At 38.5% G+C, this 15906-nt stretch overlaps 1 protein-coding gene across 3 annotated transcripts in view; it reads right to left on the bottom strand.

Moving 5' to 3' along the window:
• Dcc (DCC netrin 1 receptor) overlaps window positions 1–15906 on the bottom strand; it is a 1032721-nt gene that overhangs the window by 46080 nt on the left and 970735 nt on the right. For all 3 annotated transcript variants that reach the window (XM_057788956.1, XM_057788957.1, XM_057788958.1), the window contains exons 24-25: window positions 12411–12637; window positions 6887–7003 (exon numbers count right to left, since the gene is read on the bottom strand). In XM_057788956.1, coding sequence (XP_057644939.1) covers window positions 6887–7003; window positions 12411–12637 — 344 coding nt within the window. The remainder of the gene's footprint in view (window positions 1–6886; window positions 7004–12410; window positions 12638–15906) is intronic.

Here is a 15906-nt window from a genome sequence, read left to right as displayed (position 1 = left end):
GGTAAATGTTCTGGAAACCTAAGGAACAATAAGTAGACCTAAGCTATCTTAAAAATAAAACTGTAGGGCCCCCTTTTCTCACTCGTTTTTACTAGGCCCTAAACTATATTTCTGAGCTATCTTTTTATATTAAAAGTTGCTTTGTACTGTATTTCTTTTCTCAAATACCTACATGAAAATAGAAATAAAAAAATAACAAGAAGATTTTGACTAACAAATATCCTTGTATTAAAACAGAGGTTTATTATTGGGTGTGGTCTTACAGATCAGCTACTTCAAACTGAACTCCTAAATCCTGGACCCCTCTACTCCAAAAGTTTGGATAATAAAGTGAGTTGCCAATGGCCACACAGGTAGTTCTCAGACTGTAATCAGTAGACTCAGCTGAGAATTGTTTGGGGGGGGGCGCTAATCAGTAAAAAAAAAATCACCTTTTTTTTCAACCAAGAAGTGTAATCTTTGATGAATAAGTAGATTTTACTCACTCATGAAATTAAATACAATTCTAACATTTCAAAACCTCAAACATATATCAGATTAAATAATGCTTCATCTACAAAGTAATATTAGTTACCACCATACTATGGTGGTTTTATTGATAAATCTTCCTCTGAAGCTTAGGTATTTGAATATTTGGTTTCCAATTGCAGGTCCTTTTGGGGGCTTTTAGGTGAGAACATTTAGGAGGAGGAGCCTTGCTGGAGGAAGTACATCATAAGGGTGAAAGGTCACAGCCTTGCCATGCGTTAGCTGTCCTCTCAGCTTCCTGTTGCCTGCCATTATGTACACTTTATCTAGAACCGTAAGCAAAAAAATCAACTCTTTCTTCTATATTCACTTTTGGTAATGCTGTTTATAATAGCAAATAATAAATATGGTTAAAAAAATATGAAGCAGAAACAAAAGTAACCTCAGAAAAATGTTATTTCCTAACTAGAACAGCAATTGTCTTGATAGATATCTAAAAATTGGAATAATATTACAGGTTTGGTTTATTTATTTATTTGGTAATGGAGTTCAGACCCGAATATATCCAAGGAAATGCAAAGAGGCCGTCAATAAATTCATGTATTATACTGTGAGTATTCACAGCTCTGCCAGGTTCTAAATTGCAAAGTTTAACATTGTAAGGTTATGCAATATCTTTGTCACTCACAACAGATGGAAATAGAATATTTTATTTTAGGTGCTTCTGAAGTATTCTGAAATTGACTATGGTCATATATTGAAGTAATTTTCTTTCATGGGATATCACTTCACCAATGTAGAAGTCATAAACAATAAGTAATAATTCAATGTGACAGTATTTAAAAGACTAGATATCCTGTTGTGTCGTCATTTCTCACTGCAGTATGAGCTACAAGTGGAAACACTTGGACATGCCAAGCATAGTAATTCCTGACTTTCTGAAGTTAAATACCTGCTACTTATCATCCAGAGCGAAAAAGAGAAGATCAGCCAACGCCCTTTCATTTCCTCTAACAATCACTCATAAAGTCCCTTCAACACTACTGCCGTTGGGAGGTCTAAGACCATACATAACTTTTTGTTTTTACATTTTCTGTAAAAAATGAACCATACAGATCAATTAGGTTCCTCTTCTGTTATGTCTTTGAAAGGCTCCATATAGTCTTTATCACTTAGTTGATTTCTTTTATGGTTGCATGTTATTGGATGATATGACTACACTATAATTCATTTGTTCTCAGTAACAAAGATGTACTACAAATGGATATGGTCTTTGGTAAGTATATCATGTACTTATTCAAAAGTAGAATTACCTTAGAATGGAATAATTGGACCAGGATATCCTAATAAAATTTTAAACTATTTAGTAGATTGAAACTAGGTGCATGAAATACTAGAAAATTAAAATAATAATAGCAGAATCAGTTGTTGGTCATTGTGGGGAACCCTATTAATGTGGACTAAATTACTACAAATGAGACAAGGCAAAGAGAAATTCAACATTAGGTAGAACAGGAAGTAGAAACCACAAGATAAAATGAGCATTAGATTGGCACAAGCCTAGTGCCTAGGATTATAACTCCAATATAATACTTTCAAAAACTATTTAAAACAAAGGAAAAATGAAAAGAAGGTGAATAATGCCAAGCGTGAAAGGCATCTTTGTCTGTGAAGAAGCAGTGCACACTAGAGACTCAGAGTGTGTGCAGCCACACGTGTTCTGGGGAAAGGCTCTTAAGCAGTCCAGGACTGTTTCCCTGTGTACAGTCAGGCAGTCTCATTCCATTTTCATACTGTGAGAATTGAGCAAAATTGTAATTGGTAAGGTTTCGTCATGTTAAATGGTAATCAAAAGTTCTCAATATTCACAAATTTGATTTGATTTACCTTCTATTTAAAACACATTTATTCATAGTCAGAAACAATTTAAACTACCTTTAGTACATCAGAAGATTTATCAGATGTTCTCTCTATTCTTGATAAAAATGAATCCTCCAACAAGTGAGCCAACATTTTTCTAGATGAAGTGACTTCAAAGGTATTTATCATATCATCCATATCTGCTCTGGTGTTTGAAAGCCCATAAACTTGGTTGGGTGCAGCTCTCTATTGGGTTATTCTAATAGTACAGAAGACAGTGATGCAGTTATAGGGACCGGTTATTAGTCTTCCTTGGCAAAAGCTGAAGGTATAGTAGTGAGAAATCAGCTTTGAGCCGATACTTTGATGAGTTAATAATATCATCTTTGGTTATTTTGTTTGCTTGTCTGCTGTGATGAAAAAAAATGGGATATGAGAATCTAGGTAGAGCACCAACATATGGATCTAATGACCTCCAAAACATTCTGAAGCACAGCTATGTTTTTAGAAGTAACAGTTTTAGATAGACGTTCCCTACCAGCAAAACGGCAATTAGAGCCTCAGAAACAAGATAGTGAAGTACAGTATTACTCTATTAGTGAAAGGTTTGTAAGAAAGAAGACAAAAGCTTTATGAATTATAACAGCTAGGAGAATAATAGCAACTAGAACACTAAAATCAGAATTCTGTCCTAATTCTGACTCTAATTATTAACTGTGTGACCTAGCCAGTTAATCTCTCTGATCCTTAGTTCTCTCATCAGTTCATTATGCAGAATGGTAGTACCCAAGAGCCAATCTTTTATGCTCACAGTAAAGAGAGTAAATACAACAAAAATATATATTATATTAAAATAAATTGTATTAGAACATTAGAGAAGGGTATCGAGAGAAACAGACACACAGAGAGAATGAGAAAAGAGAAATAGAGAGTTAATCCATTCAAAGAGAAGAACACATGTTGTTAGTATATACCCTCACCAAGTTCCCAAGACGGTGCATGCTGTTAACCAAGCCACAGAAAGAAGGGTTACCTGCTGTAGTGGATTCACACGTAATTACATATGAAAAGGTGATGTCAGAGAACAGCACAGAAGCTTGGCTACATGGAGCTTTGTGTAATATTTTAAAACTGTTCTACATGTATCCAGGGATAAGACGAGGTAATATATTTCTTGGAACCCTGATGCTAGGTAACTAACCACAAGATAAACAGCTGAAGTAGACAGATAATTTTTAAGCATATAGAAATAGTCTATATAAAGTGATAGAAGTAGCTTAACGTCATAGAAATAAAGGTGAAGAAAATGTGCAATCAGACAAATAGGATGAATTGAGGAAGTGCATGTGGGGTATAGTGAAATATTAAACTTGGAATGTGAGAAAGTCAGAATAAAGAAGAAAGGGGGCTGGGGCAGCATCTTAGTGGTAAAGAACAGTTGCTTCACAAACACAGCACCCACATAACAGTCCTTGCGTCCAACAACACATGTAGCTCCATATTTGAAGCATCTGGTGCCCCCTCTGGCCTCTGTGCATGCACACACAGAGGGAGAGACACAAACAAGCAAATACTTAAAAAAACAAACTCAACAAAAAGAAATAGAAGCATGAAACTAAAGTTTCTGACTAGAATAAATGATGGACAGTTATGCCATTTCTGGAAATGAGGAAGAAAATACTGTTCCAAAAACAGTTCTGCAGATGGGGAAAGGGGATTATGAACTACTAAAACCACAGATTTGATCACAGCTAAGGTACCCATTACGTATTTGGAGACGCTGAGTGGACAGTTGATAAGAAAGTTCATGTGGATTCTGGGAATAAATGAAGGTAGAGATACAATTTAAGACCATCAGCATCTCCATCCTATTATGGCCATAGGCATTATCTCAGCGGTTACTATATTAGATAGGTGCAGCCCTAAGCAGGAGCCCTAGCTCACTCTGAGTCTTAGAAATTGGGAAGAAGGGGAAGAAAGGTGAGAAGGAACAGTTGATGGGAAGGAGGAGGGAAACTTGATGGATATAACACATCCAAAGGGGAAAACATCTCTCTGTGTGTGTCTCTGTCCCTGTGTGTTTATGTTTATCTCTCTCCCTTCCCCCTCCCTCTCTCTGGATATGTGTCTTCTTTGTTTGTATGTATGTCTTTCTTCTTTCTCTCTCTCTGTATGTGTGTGTGTCTGCATTTCTCTCTGTCTCTCTGTCTTTTTCTGTCTCCCACTACATACAGGAATTTAAGCCACATTCAGCTGACAGTTTACTATTTGGTGAGACAACATAGACATACCGACAGCCTTGGTCACTGTGATGGTTTAAATGAAAAACATCCTCCAAAAGTTCAGGCATTTGAACACTCAGTCCCTAGTTGCTGGTGCTATTCAGGGAGTTTAGTAGGTCTGGTCTTGCTGGAGGAAGCATGTCACTAGGAACAGGTTTTGAAAGTTTACATACTCTTTCTAGCTCCAGTTTGCTCTCTGCTTTGTGTGATGGAGATGTGACCTTTCTACTGTAGCCATTTGGTGTCATGTCTCTCTAGCCATTATGGACTCTCCCCCTGGAACGCTAAACCAAAATGCACCCTTCCTTCTAGAAATTGCTTCTTTCCATGGTGTTTGATTGCAACAAAAGAAATGTAACAGCACAAATACTGTGGTTTCAGTAAAGAAGAAATACGAATACTGAATCAAAGCACGCATCTGAAAGAAGAAAATAATTATATTCTTAAATTTTTCTGTGCAAACGAGTATTGGAGTTTTGGTTGGTGAGAAAACTATTCCAAGTGATTGTTTCAAAACTAGGGATCCGGAAAGAATGTGAATGTTTACAAGCCTACTGCAACAAACAGTCAGGAGAAAAACTGATGTAAGCCCAGGAGTGATGCACATGTGGTGTGATGGGTTAGCAACATGACCCCCATGCGGCCGCATATGCACACCAACTGGACTTGTTTTAACAACAAGAGTAGCATTTTCCAACACTTCTCTTTCTGGGGTAATATACGAACAAAGATGCAGGTGCTGACAATTATTACTACGATTCTCAGGTTTGGTCTTGGTGATTGAAGCCAAACCTCTGCGGCTGTCAGGCAAACACTTTGAACGGCATCCCTAACTCTGAGGAAATACTATTTTAACACTGGTGAGAAGATACTGAACTCAGAAAATTCAGACTAAATGTGACATTCATCTTCCTGAATGAAATCACCAAAAACTGATGAAATGCAGAAGCATTTCCAGATGAATGCTCACCTCAGACTTGTGTTCAAACATACCCAGAAGGCAACTGAGCATTGTTCTGCAGACACATTCAACTGATAGGTGCTGAGGTACAAGTTAGTGGGGTTATTGATTTTAACTACAGCTGATTGTTTTTGTTTCTTTACAGTTGATTTTTTTTTCTTTTCAAGTAAGTATTGTGGGAAGGAGGAGCAAAGCAGATGAGGTAAAACAAAACAAAACAAAACAAAACAGTGAAGACATATGGGAGATGGGACACAGAGGGATTGTGGAAGAGTTAGTGAATTGGCAGTCTCATAAGCATGGAGGAACTGTTGGCAAGGGACAATAAAATAAGTGTGCAGAAACTATTAATAAAGAGTCAGAAGGAAGGGATGATGGAAACTGACACCATGCATTGGTTTAGTGTGACATGGAATTGACGAATGGAGGTGGGAAGGAGCCAATATCACTGCAGGTACCATAAAGAGCTAACAGTTCAGGGAATCAGATGGATTATCTTCATGAAGAGTGTAATTACCAAGATTGATCATGGAGGTAATTGGAAAGGAAGTGATCCCCAGATGCTAATTTCTTCAGTGAATGTAGGAGGGAGACAGAAACTTCCAGCAAGGAGGGGTACTAAGTGAATGTCTGAGAACCCTTGATTAAGTAGAGCTAGGTTGTGTAAGCATGAAAACTGGACCATCTACAGTAAAAAATAAGAAAAAAATAAGCTATAATGACGATGACAGAATCATATCAATAATATCAATGGACATTTCAGCTTTTTAACACAGAAATTCATATTACTATAAATAGTGTCTTGAATTGTAGCCATCTGTTTGCTAACACAGATGATAAAGAGATATAATTATATAGCAATGACCATGACTGATAAGTAAATGATATGACTTGTATCAATCTTCAATTATTCACCTGTAATAATTACATAAAATGTAATTATTTCTGATGATTCGATATTTATAGAACCAAGGCAAACTTTTTTTTAATAATTAAATTCATCGTTTTTTATTCTTTTTTATTAATTTATTTATTAATTAAAGATTTCTGTCTCTTCCCCGCCACCGCCTCCCATATCCCTCCCCGTCCCCCAATCAACTCCCCCTCTCTCATCAGCCCTAAGAGCAGTCAGGGTTCCTTGCCCTGTGGGGAGTCCAAGGACCTCCCACCTCCTTCCAGGTTTATTAAGGTGAACATCCAAACAGCCTAGGCTCCCACAAAGCCAGTATGTGCAGTAGGATCAAAACCCACTGCAAGGCAAACTTTTCTTTTTCTTTTTTTTTTTTTTAACCTTTTGCAACTAAATAGTACTAACCAGGATTGTTGGACTGGGCTTCCATGGGAATCATTAGCTTTGCTCTGGTTGCCCGGCGTGCTGCAAGGGACCTCTCCAGAGTGGACATGGCACTCCCTGCTTCCTCAGTGTCTTGCCCTAAAAATAAAAAAAAAAAATGATAAGAGCAATTGTAATAACCTCCAAATAAATATATCTCCCTATAAGTAAAAAAATCCTGTATATAAAAATATATTTGATTTTATACTTTAAAGCCTCTACTTCACCAGAAAAATCTCTTATTTTTGATGAACATTTTCATCAAAGTAGCATGATATAATAACAAGATAAAAATAGGAAGAACAAAGCTGGAGATACTACCACACATGACCTCAAAGTATACTTCAGAGTCACGACTGCCAAACTTATGTAGTATGTGGATTCTAGTAGAGAAACAATTAGGTAGAATAGAATGCGGAACTCAGAAACAAACCCACTCAGTTACACACACATAATTATCAACATAAGTGCCAAGCACATATCTTGAAGGAAAATAGGTACATCTAAAAATCATTAATTTTGAGAAATGCTTAAAATGAAACTATCTTTCCTCTGTAGAAAATGGGATCTCTAAAAAATGCAATAAAAACAAAAAGAATATGGGATTGAAAATATTTAAAGGTAAATGTTTCCAATATTTAACAATAGGCATACATACATTTAATTAATTAATAAATTTATTAAAATTCATCATCAAATCAGCAAAATATATGCCATGCATGTTGCTGATAAACTCCTGAAACCTAGAGCCAGTGACATTTGTCGAAGCAATGAGAAGAAAGCAATCTAATCCATGTCTAGCGGTGTGACACTTTGAATGACAGTGGGTTTCCCATCAGGAAGCAGGGAGGCCAACGTAATGTTCCAGTTCTCAAATGCTGAAAGACTTAAGTGACAAATCTTTCAAGTCTCAAATGAGCTGGTGATGCAGAAACTACCCATAGAGCATTACCAGTAAAATGTGCTTCCAGAATAATTGTTAAGTCAGGTTATTTTCTGATAAAATAAAATGAAAGGGATTTCTCTCTACCACTTTAATCCTGGTGGAATGGCAGTTCATTTTCTATAAATCAGTATGGATAACAAAAGGAATCTTCAAAAATTAGAAGCAGAATAAACTATAGGAACTATACAAGAGCAATTAAATAGTTATTTCTTCCTGTTTATTATTTAAAATCATATTTAATAAGTGGAAATATCTACTATGTGTATTAATTCTCAAAAAATAAATAAACAAGTCATCTAAATCCAGATAATTAAATGCCTTTATAGTTTTCAGATAAACCATTCAATGCTATTGGGTGTCTCTGGCCTTATATTTCTGATTCTGTAGCTGCATTTTAATTATAGGAATGAGCTGCTTAGAATTACATTTCTCTACTGAGAATTTTAGCAAAATGGATTTCCAATACCATTTTTGAAGCATGGATTTCTTTTTTCTGTATTTTGCAGTGTGTTAGCCTTCTGACACTGCGACAAATACATCAGACCATCAACAGCTTTGGAGGTTTGAGTCCATATTTAATTTCCCTGTTGCATTTAGACTGTGGAGAGGCAGAATATATTTCTGAAGCAGGTCGTAAAAGAAAGCCACATACCTGTGAGATGGAAGCCACAGAAAAAGAGGATGGCCCTAGAGTTCAAATTTACCTTAGAAAATATTTCCCTAATTAACAAAGACATCTGCCTTCTAGGCCACACCTTCTAACTTCCCATCAGGTCCCAAGAGTAACATCTGCTGAGGATAGAGGATGAAACAGGGCATCTGAACATCAGTTATCCAGACCAGGGCTGGTACTCACATCTGAGGGCTTTCTAATGAGAGTACCTCTGTTTTAAACCATTGGTCCAAATGGGGTTGGGAAAATTATTCACTTCTCTTTCTATAGTTGAAATACAGATATTACTCATGAGTTTTGAGTTTATTCAGAATCAGTTTCATGCACAGAGAAGTTAACACCTTCTAGTGGTTGAACTGGCTTTTTGGAACCCATTCTCTTTGGGGGGATACCTTGCTCAGCTTAGATATAGTGGGGAAGGCCTGGGTCCTGCCTCAAAGTAATATGCTAGACATTATTGACTCCCCATGGGAAGCCTTGCCTCTCTGAGGACTGGATGGCAGGGTAAGGCACGGGTAAGATGGAAGGAGTGGGAGTAGGGGAGGAAGTAGGGTCTGGGAATGGCATGTAAAGTAAGAAAAGATTGTTATAAAAAATAAATAAATTTAAATAAAAAAATTAAAAAATTCCTAAATAAATCCATTGAAATTTGGTCATTAAGACATAGGTTTGAATTATGGACGATTTTTTGGTCATAGATTACCAGTAATAATTATATAAACCACATTACTAGCTATGTAAGCTACAGTACTGGGTGCCCCCTAATACCAGCTATATAACCTACAGTCCTTGCCCAAAGAACTACATCAGTGATTCTCAACCCATGGGTCATGACTGACTCCCATGGGGGCCACATATCAGATATCCTTTGTATCAAATATTTATATTACAATTTATAGCAGCAGTGAAATTATAGTTCTGAAGTAGCAATGAAATAAGTTTATGTTTAGGGGTCACCATAGCATGAAGAAATGTATTAAAAGGTAGTAGCTTTAGGAAGGTTGAGAACCACTGAACTACATTAGGGACTATGTAGCCTACAATATTGACTATGTAAACTACAGTACAGATCACGTGAGCTACACTATTGACTATGTGACCTACAGTACTGAACATGGAAACTGTAGTAGTGATTATATAACCTATAACACTGACTATGTAACCTATAGCACTGACCATAAAAATTACAGTACTATGTGATCTACAGGACTGACTATGAAATTATGGCAATGATTATGTAACCTACATTATACACTATAGTGCTTTTCATGAAAACTATAGTACTGATTATTGAACCTAGAGTACTGACCGTGAAAACTACGGTGCTCACCATGGAACCTATAATACTGAACATAAAACCTACAGTACCGACTGGGCAAGCTATACTACATAGCCTAAAGTACTGACAATATAAGCTGCAGTACTTACTGTGTAAGCCACAGCACTGACTGCATGACATGCTGTGTGTGTAACCTACTGTGCTAACTATAAGACCCAACGCTTGTGACTTCAGTTGCTTCATTTATTTTATGAGGAGAATAAGACTTATTGTCTCAAAGCACATTGTAGGGATTCTGCCAGATAATGTATGAAAATGACAAGCATAGCACTTGGCAGAGGAATCTTTCCTTACACACTTTTGCCTCATTTGACATGAACCCAGGACATGATGGCACAGACCTTTTCTTCCAGCACTCAGAAGGTAGAGGCAATAGGTGTCTTGGCTACATTGGGACTTTGAGACAAGCTTGGCATACTTGAGACCCAGTCTCAAAAAAAGCATTAAAGCTGGGCGGTGGTGGTGCATGTCTTTAAGCCCAGCACTCGTGAGGCAGAAACAGATGGATCTCTTTGAGTTTGAGGCCAGCCTGGACTAAAAGAGCTAGTTACAGGACAGGCTCCATGAAAACAAAACAAAATAATTAAAAGTAGAAAAATCAAAGAAAGAAATACGTTCTGTTTTTTTCCTGTAAGCAATGCTGTCCTCATGTTGAGGACAAATGGACACAAGTGTCCTCTCATTCCAAAGCAAACAGCCACCGCTGGAGTCAAGCCTCCCTTAGTACTTACTGAGAGACATAAAGCTAGTCTAACTGCTCCAAGGGCCATTTCAGTATAGAAAGAAAATGGGGATAAATGGCATTCTGGAAATCTTTGAAAAGTCTTCTGAAGATGGAGTCAGCCCCCTCTACTGGGAGGCAAAGACATTCTGCTGTCCCTGGTGACCAGTGCAGAATTGCACTGTAAGGTGAATCCTCTAAGAAGAACAGAAGTTCCTGCAGAAAATTTGTTTTCCTTTCATTCTGAAGATGGAGGGAAGGTCTGTAGTGGCCTTGCTGACCTATCATGTGTCTTTCTAAACAGAGCTAGAGGTAACACGAGACAAGGCCCATGGAGATATAAGATCTCTTTATGCCTTGTCTTGGTAAGGATGCAGGAGCTTCTTAGCGGTTGGGTGGGTATACAGATTGTTACTCAGGCTTGAAACCTTCCTAAGTACTTTCACGCAGGAAATGACCCACAGGTGTGCCTGAAGAGCCCTGAGCTGATTTCTAATATCATAAATGTGGGTCATGGAGGAATTCCACAAGTGTGTGAAGAACTCGCACTTGCGCATCAGGAAAGATGCCCATAGGGGTGTTATTTAGGAGCCCCCCAGAGAAGAGAAGTAAAGAGTTCCGGGAGTCTTCTTCATGGCATCTCCTTTCTCTCAGGGGCCTCAAAAAATGGAAAGGCAGGCTCTTTGGGCTGGTTCCTAATTGTCACTCAAAGGTCTATGTATTAGAGACTTGGCTGCCAGCTGCTGGGGCTACTGGAATATGCAAGAACATTTAGAAAGAAGTTCAGAGGTTGGGAACAGTAGGGGGATCTTGGAAATCATTCTTTTCTTGCATTGGTTGTCATCTAGCATTAGGTGAGCCAGAATCATCTGCCATGTCCTCCTACCATGACTGATAGTGTTATCATGGGCCCAAAGCATCCAGTCCAGGTTAACATAGACTGAAAGCAATAATAACCTTTCCTCTTTATAACTCAAATATTCAGATATTTTCAGTATGTTAATGAAAACCTGAATAACAAACAGGAAACTGCATAAATGTGATTCTAAAATGGACCATGACTCTTTGCCCCATTTATTATTCCAATCTGCTTGGAGGTCCTAAAAGATTGAAGGAACAGATTGTAAACCCAGTCTCCATATTCAAAATTCTAGCTAGCGATGAGGGAAGAAAACCTTTAAATTCTGGATTACAGTTTTCAGTATGGCTAGGTTGTCCTTGAATCTGCTCAAGACAATTTTCAAATACCAGGAGAAGAATATTTAACCCGTGCTTGAAAAATGGTGACTAAAATCCCTCTTTTAGAAATTTTGAAATGACAAAGCCCAGTACACCGATTTAAACATTCTCTTGTTTAGCAACCATCTTGAGAGGAGATTCCGGGGCTTTTTCCTGAGCTCATCTTATGTGCTACTGTCCTTCTAGTAAGCACTCAGATAATACGATGACCTCTAGAAAACAACGTATTTCAGAACTACTTTATTGAATTCTTAGTGATCGCTGGGTACCATTTATTATGATCCAGTCTATTGAACAATTGGCATTTCTTCATTTAGTTCTGTATACCAACAGCTTTCAAATGACTTTGTCCAGTGAGAGATCATATAATAATGTGTCTGGGGATGACAGTTGATCTCCATGGTAATGAATGCCAAAATAATGATATTTTCATTCTTCAGGTGCTCCTAAAGATGTATTTTTTAAACAATGAATCAATAGCAAACTTAGAATCATCTTTTAATAACCCACAGAGATTGAGAAGTGGAAAACGTATGGCTAGCCTCGAGCTTCATTGCTTTAACAGCACTTTTACAAGAATAACATTACCTGAATGTGAGGCGCTTTTGCTTCCCATCTGGGTTTCTGACTGGCTGTGGCTAACTGGTGTGAGGTCTTGGCAGCTCTGGATGGGGGAGTCCCTTCCTGCAGGGTCAGTTCCTGAAGGCTTCTCAATGTTTTTCATTTCCATTTCTTCGTGATGGATCCAAAGGTCAGGAGGTCGGAGGTCCTTTTGACTGCCCTTCCTCTTGCTCACACTGTGGGTGGCCCGTTTCCTATGCAACAAAGTGACAGAGCAGGTGTGAGTCCTTCTATCCAAGGGGGCTTCCTTTCTTTTCTTTGTCAGTTCAGGTTAAAAGCAGAGAAAAGAAACAAAAGGACTCCCAGGAGGAATCAGATGAAACCCCAAAATTGGCAGGCTTGTCTTGGCCTTCTTTCCTCCTCTCCCCCTAGAGTCTCAACACATTTCTAGGAGATGCTGAGCTGAATCCCCAGGGGGTCTCAGCAGCCTGCCAGAAGCCATTCACCAGCTTCAGCAGCTGGAGATTCATGCACAAGGTGACAATGGGTTAGAGGGAGCCATATGCCAATCTTTGGAGGTAGGCATAAGGTACCTGACTGCAACATCTGTTTTAGAGATAAATGAAGGAGTAGCTTTGAAAGGGCAGAGAGAAATAAAAAAGGCCAGAATTTGTGCCAACAGCTGAGATCTGAGCTTAGAAGAAAGTCTAAGCCTCAGCTGTATAATTTAATGTGCAACTGGGATGCTTGCTATTTGAAAACAAAAGGCCGCATGAGGACATTCCTAGGTGAATAAACACTTTCCCTTGGAGTTGTGTCTGGATCCAAACACAATGAGAGTTTTTATTTTTTGTTTGTTTGTTTTTTTTTTTTTTTTTGAAATTAGAAGAGAAAGAAAGATCCCTTCTCTGGAAATGTGTTTACTATCTCTCTTATTTGCTTCAACTACCCCATTTTTTTCAGCGATAATCACAACTCGAGAAAACTGAGACTCAAATGCTCTCTGTGTATAAAGTAGCACCATGCTTGTACACTAACCATTTGCATCAGCAGCAATCCACAAAACTATGGCTCACAGGCCAGATCTGCCCCAATCTGTCTTGTAAATAAAGTTTTATTGAGAAGTGAGGTCATTCTTTTGCCTGTGCAGTGCAGTGACAGAATTGAGGAGTTGTGTTGGAAACTGTGTGCTGAAAATCTTAAACTGGGATTATTGCAAACTCGAGAGCTAGTTTCAACTGTGCTTTCTAATTTCATAAATGTTAATCTCTACTTGAAACGTCAAATTTTTTTTTAAAAAATAATAAAAGACAGAATACAAATAGCTAAAATCTGATTTGGACAGAAGCCCTTAAAAGTCCTTAGAAACACATACTTTCTGCTTTTCTCATTTACAACGTGACTGTTTTATTCAGGAAATGGCTTCCAATGCTTGGGAAGTGTCCAAGACAAGGTAATCTCCTCTCTCTCTCTCTCTCTCTCTCTCTCTCTCTCTCTCTCTCTCTCTCTCTGTGTGTGTGTGTGTGTGTGTGTGCGTGTGCCTGTGCGTGCTCTCCTGCATGCAATTGTTTTTATGGAGGTCAGAGGTCAGTCTTTGATGATATTTATCCAGAACAGTTTACCTTATTTTGGAATCAGGGTTTTTAAAATCACCAATTAGGCTAGCCTTACCACCAAGTCCCAGATATTTGCCCATCTCCACAAGCCCTGAACCTGAACTAAGATGTCTGGGTTTTGCAGTGCTATAGGGGATCCAAATGAAGTCTTCATGTCCATCCAGCACAAGCGCTTTAATGAATGAGGCATTTCCCCCAGGCCTCAAACAAGCCAATCTTAATGAAAAAAACAACCACCTATGCAAGACCATTGGGGATGACTTTGCCTTTTTAATTACTGACTTAGAAACTTTGCAAACATTTTCCAATTAATGTTCAACGGTACAATTTGTTGGAATTTCCCAGCATTCGTTCTGTCTTTCTGAAGTATACTGATGGGAACAGGAGACAAAGAGCTTCAGACTTACTAGCTGCTTTGTGGCTTATTAGACAATAGTGACATTGCTCTGCTATTGCACTACATCATCCCTTAGGTCAAACTTAAGTCCTAGTTGGCTTTCTGGTGTCCAAGACAATCATCACTGGATTCTTGTATATGAATCCATTTCCCTGCACTTCGCCTGACCTCCTCAACAGATCTGCAACACTTACTATGTATTTTCTACTCCTAGTGACAGCATAGAAGATTTTCTCACTTAAACAGATCGCCCTTTTGTCTTTCTTTCTTTCAATCTAAAATGCTAAATGACTTCAACACACCATGATTGTTTTAGAGAAGTACCAGTTCCCACACACAGAATGACACCATGTGCTTCATCAGGGTAACTTGATATTTAAATTGTCCATGAAAACATTTCTGATCCGAATTTTTTTACTGGAGTCAGAAAGGTGGCTCAGTTGTTTAAAGCCTTGCAGATCTTACACAGGACCCAGGTTTGAATCTCAATATCCTAGTCAGAGCAGCATATAGACTTATAAGCCCAGTTCCGGGCATCTGGTCATCTCATAGGCACACACACACATACATACACACACCTACAAACATACATACACACAGAGAAATGTAGAGATGATTATTAAATTCTAAAAAAAAAAATCTTTTTTTGTGGAAAGCAAAGGAGAGATGAATCAACCCTGTAATCCTAGCATTAAAGATGCTGAGGTAAAAAAGGCGTGTTGAGTTTTAGGGCTACATAGTGAGTGGTATACTAGCATGGTCTACAATTGAGAACCTATCTCAGAGGAGCAAACAGATACACACACACACACACACACACTTTGAAACCACGAATAAATCCAGAATTCTTGTTGACTCATGCTTAAATGTATGCCTTGTTCAAGTTTCCATTTACCCCCATCTTTCTCACTCTATGACCAGGCATCCAGGGTGTCCTGTAATTTTAAAACAGTTCCAAATCTGGGAAAAAGCAGTAGCTTTTTGTTGGTTGTGAATCATGCAGTTAACTAAGAAGAGGAAGTCATGATTCCTGGTCAATGCAGACAGCATTGCCAATCGACTTTTTGCAGATTCCAGTTTCTCTCGGCAGCGCTTAGCTGACCAGTGAGATGCTGGGAAGATCCCGCAGGTCTCTAAACAGGTTCATTTGCTGGTTGTGTGTGTTTTGTGGGGTCCCATTCACCACTCCACTTCCCACAAGGTTGACTTTTCAAGAGAGGAGCCCTCTGCTCAGAGATGTTCCTCTCCAGCCCTTCCCTGCGCAATGTGGCAGGTGTGCAATAAACCAGGCAGGTGCTCCTCACTAAAGCTTCTGAAATTTGTCTTCAAACTCTCCAAAGGGAAGCTGTCATCCTGACCTTCTGCCCATCTGTTGTGTCCCTAGCTTAATGGCTGAAACTATAGAAGAGAACTCAGTTCTCTGGTTTCGGCAGGAGAGTATTTGTAACATGTGTGCAGATGGACCTCGAAATGATTTCTCAAAGTGTAGCCCAGGACAGAGCTGGAGGAG

This window comes from Chionomys nivalis, chromosome 14 (assembly GCF_950005125.1).
Source record: "Chionomys nivalis chromosome 14, mChiNiv1.1, whole genome shotgun sequence".
Classification (NCBI taxonomy): Eukaryota; Metazoa; Chordata; class Mammalia; order Rodentia; family Cricetidae; genus Chionomys; species Chionomys nivalis.
This window is presented reverse-complemented; position numbering and strand designations above follow the sequence as displayed.